Source organism: Benincasa hispida, chromosome 1 (assembly GCF_009727055.1).
Source record: "Benincasa hispida cultivar B227 chromosome 1, ASM972705v1, whole genome shotgun sequence".
In the NCBI taxonomy this organism is placed as follows: domain Eukaryota; kingdom Viridiplantae; phylum Streptophyta; class Magnoliopsida; order Cucurbitales; family Cucurbitaceae; genus Benincasa; species Benincasa hispida.
This window is the reverse complement of record NC_052349.1, coordinates 85,738,307-85,749,186: the sequence shown is the minus strand read 5'-3', so window position 1 is coordinate 85,749,186 and position 10,880 is coordinate 85,738,307. Positions and strand designations below refer to the sequence as shown.

Here is a 10,880-nt window from a genome sequence, read left to right as displayed (position 1 = left end):
AAGACGGGCAATGTGTGAGATGTATTATGCAATGTTAGTTTATTTTTGGGGTTGAATGGATATAATTATGTGTATAATGATTTTAATGTTAATTTGTGTAATTTGTCTACAATAATTTGTTTATAATCCTTATGTTACAATGATTTTATGCAATCTTTATGTAATTTTTCTAAAAGTGTTTTTTTTTTTTTTTTTTTTTTTTTTTTTTTTTTTTGGCTTTGAATGAATATAATCTAATTACACAAATCTAATAGGAAAAACACAGTTGAGAGTTAGTTTGATGGTAAGGGATAGTTTGTATTGTCAAGTTTTAGTTAAGTGTTGTTATTTGTTTGTAAGTGTTATTAGCCGTTATTATATTTAAATGCTAATTAAGATTATTTTAAGTTATTAATATTCCTAGGTTGGATTTAAAGTTGGTACAAGGGTAAATTATAGTTATATTTAAGTTTGAGTTGAATTTAAGTTATATATTGAGTTTGCAATTAGTATATGAATAAATGCATTTAATTTGAGGCGGTACGAGTTTAAATTTTGTTTGAAGTTATTAATATTACTATGTACAAGTTTTATATTGAGTTTGAGATTGGTATATAGATAAATGCATAGTTATGTTCAAATTTTGTATTAGTGTTGCTATTTATATATTATAGGTATCTTGATGTTTATGTTCAAGTAAGAAGTAGAGAAGAATCCAGATATGTTTTGTGGATATAATGTAAGGTAGATTATTGTATTTTGTAGGTATTTCAGGATTTATGTTTTATGGATAAAATGTAATTGTAATTAACTTTTGTAAAACTAAATTGTATATTATATAAGAAAAATTAATTAATGTAAAAGTTGTTGACATTAGTTTAATTTAAATTTGTAAGGTTAAGTACGTTTCAATGGTTGTTATTGTTGTTTTTTTTTTAAAATAATAGGTTTGATTTTTCAGTAAATTAGAAATAATATATATATATATATATATATAAAGACCATTCCTGACGCCTAACCTATCCCAACACTAAATTAAATTGGTGTCGGACAGGTACCCCTCTTTCCACGCTAATCTTTCAAATTTGGCATCGGGAAAAGCTTTTTCCCCACATATCCAACCCTTTGTCGGTGTCAAAGAAGTGACATCAGCATAGGGCATTTATCCCAACGCCAATAAATTAATTTTTGTCGTCAGAAAAGGTGACTTTTGCCAACACTACTATTCTGGCGTCGGCATATCTCCTCTCAATTCCAAGTGTCGCGAGATCAACTTTTCTTGATGAAGAAGCTTTTTTGCGGCATGATAGGATTTTCTCAATGAGTCTTTCCCGACGATCTTGCTAACGATCAAAAAAGCGTCGGAAGGTCTTTCCCGGCGTTTTTTTTTTCTTTTTTACTTTTTCCAACTATTTTTTCCGTCGAAAAAAGCATAATTTCTTTTAGTGAAGGATATTCATTTGCGAGAATTTTTTTTGTTTAATAACAACATACAGGATGAAAATCAAACTTCTAATTTTCAATTGGATAATATAATCTTTTATGTCATTGAAGAATAATGGTAGGTTTTATAAATTTGAAGGCATAGTCTCCATAAAATTAAGTGAACAAAATTTAAAATAGAGCATAAATCATAAGCTCCACTTTCTTAATTTTAAGTTACACAAATTTGATGATTCTAATACCTCCCACTGTTTTAGAAAAGAGAGCCAAAATGAAATAGTTAGATTTAAAGAAAGAAAAGTAACATTTGTCCCACAAATTTACACTAATTTCTTGCACCCACCTAACACTTTACCTAAACTTTTTGGCCTTTATGGGGAGGTCCTTCCTTTTTGCCATTCCACCTTCTTCCTTTTTGTTTATGGTAATGTTTTAAACTATATGTAAATGCATATTCATTAAACATGTAGATAGAGAGGGTGAGAAATAAAACATTTAGAGAGAGAAAGACAACAATCTTTCATTACAAGTCATTAAGTCCACTTTAAATTAGTCCATAAAATTGGCATCTTTGTCTTTTAGCTTCAACCATAACATTTAATAATAAGACATGTAATCTATACTCTGATTATATTCAATTATTATAATGAACACAAAAATTCATAACTATTTAGTATCTTCATTGATGTTATCTCTGTAAATCTTCCTCTCTTTATTTAATAATAAACATAATTTGTTAAAATATTGATTCTTCTATTTTGGATTTTATTCAATTTCAAGCCCTTATATTTTCAAAAGTCTTAATTTTAATTTATATACTTTCAATAAATCTTACAAACAATCTACATTCTTAGTTTATAAATTTTGTAAATATACTCACGTAGAATTTTTTTTTCATAAAATTGTTATTCTTAATCATTATAGGGGATATGACCTTGATAAAGAGCTAAGAGGTTATGATTTCAATCTATGGTGGTTAGTTACCAAGAATTTAATATCCTACGATTTCTTTGATGCCTAAATGTTGCCAAGTCAAATAGGTTGTCCTTTAGATTAACTTAGGAGTGTGTAAAGCTAGCTTATAGAAAGAAAAAAAAAGAATGATCAATGTCTTTTTCTAAAATAAAGTTATAATAAATAATATTATTAAAATGTAAGAAAAAAGGTCATATGTTTAAAGGTGGTGGCTAGGCTTTATTGGATCTCTTTAACAAAGTGAATCCAATATCAACAAAAGAAAATTACAAAATTATAAATTGGTGAGAGATTTGATCCCATGATAATTATTTTATACAAATTTAGTTCAATAAAAATGACCAGCAAACATTGTGCTCTTCTTCTTCTCTTCTTCATTTTTTTTTTAAAGAAAAGAAAATAGTAGCAACAATAAATAAATAACTTAAAATAAAAGTGGTCATTTAAAAAGCAGGTTATGTTAATTAAATTTGTTTTTGAAATTCAAATGTTTGTTTAGGAAAGATGAAAGTAATTGAAAAGAATGGTAAGAAATATATATAAATTTTAAAACCCAAAAATAAAGAGGCCGAAATAGTTATCAAAACAGAACTTTAATTTAATTTAATTTATTTGTTTTTTAAGTATCAAAGAGGAGTTTAACAAATCGATTAACTAAATTTACATTTGCAATAATTACTAAAATTTGAATGTACAATAATCAACCAATAAAATAAAGATTTATATATTATTATAATATTTTATTATTGAAATTATAAATGAGTGTGTTTAAGGTCATGGCTAGTTTTAATAACACAGGTGAAGAAGATGAAGACAAAGACAAACGCTAACTCCTAATCATGATGGAGTTCAATTACCAATAGTATTAATATATTTAATTTAATGTACTAAAAATAAATATTTATTTTCCTTAACATATATATTTAAATGTTTATTTTATTTATATAATTTGATGATTGAGACTCTTTAAAGAAATTCTGAGTTTAATGATTTAATTTGAATTTAGTTATTTGTATGAAAAATATTTTAGAACATTTCTTGTGAAATTATAGTCGAATTAAAACATCTGTAAATAGATGGTATTTCTAAAGAAAAATAAATGGTTTTTTCTTTAAAAAAAATAATAATAACACTCTTGGTGTAATTTTACATATGGTCCATGAAATATAACACTACTCATCTTAAAATTATGAAGACATAGTGAAAGCTCTAAAATTAAAGAGTTTTTCTTAAAATACAATAACTGGGTATGAGGAATGAGGGAATTAATATATTTCAATTACCAATAAGTCAACTCACTTTAACAAATTAGAGAGACATTTAACATAAACTTGAACAAATTAAATTATTGTAAAAAAAATATTCGAATTAAATTAAAAATTTTAAATATAGTAAAATATCACAGTTTATCATTGATAAATACTGATAAATACTGAAAGATATTTATTAATATTTAGCAGTGAAATTTTTCTATATTTATAAATATTCTGGTTCATTTTAACTTATTTGAAAGCAACCCATAAATCAAAAGACTGAAATCTAGAATAAAAACGTTACACAGTTTCAATCCCTATCGTCGAGTCGAAGAGAAACACTTCAGCACATGATCGTAGTAGGTCACGTCTTCAAATTCTAATCTCTGTTGAATCAAGTTTTTTTCTTTAGTTTTAAAAAAAAAATAGATACAAACAAAAAAATCCCAATGTTTGTGGAGAAAAATGAAAGAAAAAAGAAAAAAATCGATACTGAAAATGCAGGCAAATATGAACTTTATATTATAATATTGACACAAAGATTAGACATATTCTTGATATGGGGAAAAAAAAAAAGACAAGATTGGACAAAATTTAACATCGTCGTCAATTTTCAACCCATCGGAGGCCACGTGGCCGCCGGCCGGCCGGCAATTGATATTAAAAAATTCCTTTTTACTCCGCTGTCTTCTGCAACCGTAGTTCCTTATAAAACCGATTAATAAATTCCTCCGCGGCCTTATCCACGTGGCAGTCCTCATCGTCACCTCCGGCTAGTGGAAATGGTGAGTCAGTGACCCTCAGCTGCCTAACCAGCATCGGGCTCCGGCCAAACCCAGGTAACGATGGGGATGCCACGCCAACCGCCACATCATTATTATTGTTAAGGGCCTCCCAAACGGCCTTGAAAGCGTTCACGGCGGCCACGTCATCGTCAAGGGTATTAGGTGGGTGAGCACACGCGAAGAAATGGCGGCGTTTGTTGAAGGCGTAATGAAAACTAGGAAAAGCAGGGGTGTTGGTGCAGCTAAATTCGTAGTGACCGGCAGCGGCGGTGAGATCGAGGTGTTGGTTACGACGGAAAGGGGCGAGGGAGAAGGCCCCACCGGAGATGCCGTCGTGGCCATGGTGGAATATGAGATTCTTCAAGGCTTTTCCGGTGAGCTTGCGGCGTTTTGAGATGAGATTTGTGAGGTCGACCATAAGCTTGCTTTTGGAAATGCCTTTCCTTAGCATGTAATAAGCTATACGTACCATATTCCATATTCTCTTTGATATCACTTCTACATTATGCTCCATTTTTTTCCCTTTCTTTTTTTGTGTGTATTATTTGGATGTTGAGAAAAAAAAGAGAAAAAAACGAGTAGGGAATTTTAGAGAGAAAAAGGGATTTGAATTTTGGTTGAGAATTGAGAGATAAGGGGAAGAGAATTGGAAGGGTTATATATAAAGAAAAAGAAAAAGGATGGATTAAAAAATGATTGTGTTTGTAAATTATAACTTAATTACAACTTACGTTGGGTGCACGGTATTGCTGCAAATTATTGGAGTATGGCTCTTAGAATTATGCCACGTGTATACATGTTTGACAATAAAAAAAACTAAAATATGTTGGTGCATTTCTTACTTCAAATAAAAAAGAGCTTTTCTTTTCATGACACCTAGCCCTAGATCTGCCATGCTTTAATACAATTATTGTTCTCTCTTAATGATTTTGTTTTTTATTTTTATTTCGATTTCCTTTGTTCGTAGGCCATTCGAGCACTAAAACAACACATGGATAATGGGCATATGGCTATGATTTTTATTTGAAAGAAGTATTTGAAATCCCAATCAAATTAATAATTTTTTCTTTTGACCATTAGAACCTCAAATTAATAAATTAAATTTTCGATATCTAGATACGGAAGTCATATCATTATCATTAAATCGAGCTCATTTTAGTAACAAAATGGAATTTAATATCTATATACTTTGTTTGATTACGGAATTGCTGATCTTTTGGATAGATAGATTATGCTCTAGTTGTCACAAGACATTTGAACTGTAAACTTACATGTGTCTAAAATCATTTAGCTAAAGCCTTTAGCCATAGAGCTCCTTTAATTGTGGCATTTGTGTTTTTTAGTTCGATTAAGGGAGTTCAAAAATATGATTTAATATTTTTTAGGCTTTATACGCATATAGCCTAAATAAATAAGTCTAATTACATAATTGTCTAAATGTTCCTGTTTTTGAACATGAATAATCTAATAGGGTATATTATTTTTGTATAAAAATCTAACCCAATTTACTTTTTCAGCTCTACTTGTCATGAACAAAATAATTTCTACAATATATCATCTTATATACTAAACAATATATGTAGGGTTGGCAACGGGGCCAGGGCGGGATGGGGGGTGTCCCCGTCCCCGACCCCGTGGGGGAAATTCACCCCATCCCCGCTCCCGTCCCCTCCATTTGAAGGCAAGAACGGGGGTGGGGATTCCCCGTTTCCCCACGAGGATTCCCCTACTAGTTCCCTCTAGAAAATCTCCTACCATATTCAATTTAGAACCTTTTTTTTAGTTTCTTAAGTTTGAGCTTGGCTTCTTGGGTTTAGAGTTATAAATTGGATATTTAATATTGGACTCCAATCCAACACTATACATAATAAACATATATATAAATAATTTATTTTATATATTAGAAATATATATTTATAAAAATATAAATATATCAAATTGGGGCCAGAAATGAAGGTGGGGATACCATCCCCGTCCCCGCCTCGTCCCCGGACGAGGCCCCAAAAATATTCTCCAAGTTTGACCCCATCCCCGGTCAAACCAGGGATTCCCCGCAGGAAATTTTGCCAACCTTAAATATATGTGATGTATATTTATATTTTTCAATATATTCAACATACAATTGAAATCTCAATGGAGAAATCATCGATTTTCATATAGGAATATAGAAGAAAATGAATGAAACATTAATTTGAAATATCATACATGAAACGAATATCAATCAAAATTAAATTAAAATATGAAGTTAATAAGGAAATAATTAAATATTTAGAAAATTTATTGACAAGAGATAATATAATTAAGGATATTATGAAAAATAAAATTCTTATATGATTAACAGTAAATCGAGAAAAAAGTATATTTTTATTTTAACTTTTAAAATATTATAATTTTTTTTTTTTAAAAAAAAGAGGGAGATCAAAAGTTTAAATTAAAAATGTCATAAAATGTAAGCTAAATTCTAGTTAAGAAATATTAGTGCATTTTAAGACAATTGTAAAATAGAAATTATATGGGAATTTTTTAACACCTTATAATTTAATTTTCTATGGTTGTATAATTGGAGAAAAGCCCATTGATTTGGGCCTGAATGAACAATGTGGGCTCAGTTATCACGTAACTGTCATAAATCCGTTGTTGTCGAAGCCCACATTCAACTTTCAAACGCTATACCACCGTCTCGGAAATCAGAGGCGCCATTGAAGATTAGCAGGAACTTGGAACTGAATTTCTGTACCTTCTTCTTCCATCCTTCGCATCGCACTAGTAAATACCCATTCAATCGGCTCTTGAATCCTCGTGATATCGAAGGTTGCCTTCATTTCCATCTTTATTGCAATCATTCACATTATTTATTATTCAACATTTTCTTATATTTGTTTTTATATTTGTTGAATTCATGCCTGTTTGCCGTGTAACTTTCTGCAAATTATGGTTTCCTCGTGATCAACTTGTTTTTTTGTTTTCTTGAAACGTCTTATTGCTTTTAGCTGGTTTAATTGGCTGATTTGTCCCCATTTGTTTATGTGATCATTTGAAACTAGGGCTTAGGATTATAATTGGATCTGGTCTAGCTATGATGATGGTGAGTTTGTTACATTCCTGAATTTTTCCTCTGGTTTGATTGGTTGTTTTCCCATTCCCACCCGTGAGGAGTTTGTTGATTAAATTTACTATAATTTAAGCTTGTGATTTAACATCCTTTTGTTTTAGTTTTACCGATGCACTGCAACAAAAGTGAGGAGGGATTCTTGTTTAGTATCAGAAATCACATTTTATATTTGTTTTATTCACAATTAGTTCGTTCTTACCGTTAATTAGTCAACCCTATTTTAACTTCTATTTATATTTAAAGGGAACATGACGACAACAATTCCAAGGTATTCTATACTGGAACTTTTCCTTCCTAAGAAGTAAGAAACTAAATTCTACATTTTGTTTCTGGGCTTTCAAATAAAAATGCCTTCGGTACCTTGGTTGTGAAAAACTGAACACTTGCCACAAAATTCAGATTAATTCTGAAATGATACCTTAATGCTCTCATTGGTGTTTTGTGTGTGGGGAATTAGGGGAAAACTTTGAACACTTTTTCTTTAATGATCATTTTTCTAGCAGAACATGGTGGTTGATGTTGTGAATTTCTTATATCAGGTGGTTTTGCACTCGAAACATCCAAGGTTTCGTTTTGCAGCTCTTGATCAGTCTGTTTAGTTTGAAAAACTTAGATTTGGTTGCTAAAGGTAACTTAACTTGTGCAACTTTTGGGACAATTAGGTAGAGAGGGATTGGAATCTGAGGTGGCTCTTGCATAGGATAGTGTTTTTTTGTTTTTTTTCACTTCATGGTTGTATACATTTTCTATTTCTAATATGTTATTTCTTATACAAAAAATGAAAAGATTTGTGGAATCGTGCTTGCTCTATTTCCGTTCATGATTATTTTTTGGTTTGATGTTATTTCTTATCCAAAAGACGAAGAGGGCGTTTGGGACAAGAGTTATCATCAAAATATAATAATCACCTCTTGTTACAGTAAAAACTATTTCAAAACCTCCAATTAGCTATAGTCAACACTATTTCAAAACCCCAATTTGCTACAGTATTTACTATTTGCTACAGTATTTACTATTTACTACAGTTTTTACTATTTTACAATCATTATTTTTTTTATTATTTGTTACAATATTTACTATTTCATTCTCAAACTAAAATAGTTTACACCTCAAACACATTCTATTATAACCCAAACTAAAATAATCCACACCCCAAACACAAATTATCATAACTCAACTATAATAACCTAGGAGTATAATTACTAACTCATTGTCCCAAACGCCCCCGAAGAGTTTTGTGGCCTTGTGCTTACTCTTTTTTTTTAATTGTAGTATGCTATTTATTGTCCTCTTTTTAGGCCGTTGAACATTTCAGTAAGGAGTAATACACTCTTGTATAGCAGTCAGCATGGAATACTGTTACCTTTAGGTTTTTTATCCATTTTTCTTTGAAGCTTTGTTTATGAAGCTGCATAATTGCGAGACAATTTATTTCTATTATACCATTTACAATGTGCTATTCTTTGCTATAACATATGAGATGTGAAAATCAAACCATAGGAAGGATAAAAAGAAAGAAATGAAAAAAGGTCGTATGGGAGTACTATTCTTACTGACATTGAATTGCCATAGCCCATACCTTAAGATTATGTTGATGTGTAGAGAGAGAGAACTAACTTTAGAAGTTCCACTGTAATGTTTATGAGAAATATCATCTTTTAAGATGTGCCCTTTCCACAGAGATCAACTACGAGGAAAATCAAGTACCAATTCCAGTTCCTATTATTCACTGGTATGCCAGAGAAGATGCCTGGTCAAAAGATTGAAAATGGTCACCAAGACACCATCCATGATGTTGCGATGGATTATTACGGTAAGCGTGTTGCATCAGCTTCATCTGACCAAACTATCAAGATCACTGGTGTAAGCAACTCAGCCAAACAGCATCTTGCAACGCTGACTGGTCACCAAGGACCTGTATGGCAGGTTGCCTGGGCACACCCAAAATTTGGTCCCTTACTTGCTTCATGTTCTTATGATGGTCGTGTCATAATATGGAAGGAAGGCAATCAAAATGAGTGGTCCCAAGCTCATATTTTCGATGATCATAAATCATCTGTTAACTCAATTGCTTGGGCCCCTCATGAAGTGGGTCTTTGTTTGGCATGTGGTTCATCTGATGGTAATATCTCTGTATTCACTGCAAGGGCAGACGGTGGTTGGGACACCTCTAGAATCGTTCAAGCTCACCCAGTCGGAGTCACGTCTGTTTCATGGGCTCCATCTACTACACCAGGTGCCCTGGTTGGCTCCGCTTTACTTGATCCTGTTCAGAAGCTATGCTCAGGCGGTTGCGACAATACGGTGAAGGTGTGGAAGCTCTATAATGGGGTTTGGAAGATGGATTGCTTTCCAGCTCTTCAAATGCATACTGACTGGGTTAGAGATGTTTCATGGGCTCCTAACCTTGGTCTGCCGAAATCAACAATTGCAAGCGCGTCTCAAGATGGGAAAGTTGTTATCTGGACTGTAATCAAAGAAGGAGATCAATGGGAAGGTAAGGTTCTAAAGGACTTTAAAACCCCTGTTTGGAGGGTATCATGGTCGTTAACAGGCAATATCCTGGCTGTGGCTGATGGAAATAACAATGTTACTTTATGGAAGGAAGCAGTGGATGGTGATTGGCAGCAGGTTTCAACTATTGAGCCTTAGTGTCCTCTGTTTTACTTATTTTCTTACTTCACAACACTCACATTAGAAACCCTGCGTTTAAAATGTTATAGATCTTGGTATACTTGACAAAATTTTAACTCAATAAGAGATCGAAATTAGAACAAATTTAGAGACTTGGGAGTATTGAACTTGTTATTTGTTACTAGTACTTTTATCTTTTGCATCTAGTGAGTTCGATGAATCCTATTTTCCATCCCAATCCAGCATTATTTGTTTAACCATAATTCACATCATTCCCATAACTATTTAAAATTGCAATGGCCAAAAATATATGTTCTACTTTCTAGTACTTGATGTTTAGGTGGTTTTTCAATTTTTTAGTAAAAAAATAAGTCAAATTTTGTAAACTAAAAAGTAGATTTTAAAAACTTATTTTTGTTTAGAAATTTGGCTAAGAATTCGATCATTGTAATCATGATTAAAAGAGAATAGTGAGAAAATAGGTTTAATTTTTAAAAAGTAAAAACAAAAATTAAAATGATTACTCAATATTTTTTAATATACTTTTTTCTTAGGTGAATATTTAAATTGGTTGATTATAAACTTACATGACATAATATGGAATGGTTTTGCATATATTTAGAGGTGGAGGTGAAATAATTTCTTAATTTGTAGTAACTCATTAACTATTATGTCGTAAAAGTATATAATTAGTAAGTT

At 31.3% G+C, this 10,880-nt stretch overlaps 2 protein-coding genes across 4 annotated transcripts; one reads left to right on the top strand and one right to left on the bottom strand.

Annotated features, from left to right (window-relative positions):
- Nucleotides 1-4,149: 4,149 nt before the first annotated feature.
- LOC120089410 lies at nt 4,150-5,075 on the bottom strand. The gene has a single exon (XM_039046866.1). The coding sequence runs from the start codon at nt 4,947-4,949 to the stop codon at nt 4,326-4,328; it is 624 nt and encodes a 207-aa protein (XP_038902794.1). The 5' UTR covers nt 4,950-5,075; the 3' UTR covers nt 4,150-4,325.
- A 2,032-nt stretch (nt 5,076-7,107) lies between these two features.
- LOC120070342 (protein transport protein SEC13 homolog B-like) lies at nt 7,108-10,406 on the top strand. Of its 3 annotated transcripts, none has more exons than XM_039022273.1 (3): nt 7,111-7,246; nt 7,480-7,520; nt 9,228-10,406. In XM_039022273.1, the coding sequence occupies exons 2-3, from the start codon at nt 7,512-7,514 to the stop codon at nt 10,197-10,199; spliced, it is 981 nt and encodes a 326-aa protein (XP_038878201.1). In that variant the 5' UTR covers nt 7,111-7,246; nt 7,480-7,511; the 3' UTR covers nt 10,200-10,406. The 3 variants fall into 3 exon arrangements, with proteins under 3 accessions (XP_038878202.1, XP_038878201.1, XP_038878203.1); XM_039022275.1 differs by lacking the exon at nt 7,480-7,520 and adding an exon at nt 8,087-8,175 and having other exon boundaries at nt 7,128-7,246; XM_039022274.1 differs by lacking the exon at nt 7,480-7,520 and having other exon boundaries at nt 7,108-7,246.
- Nucleotides 10,407-10,880: the final 474 nt, after the last annotated feature.

Coding starts and splice junctions, on each gene's coding strand:
- LOC120089410 (XM_039046866.1), bottom strand. CDS start 4,949: ATGGAGCATAATGTAGAAGTGATATCAAAGAGAATATGGAATATGGTA.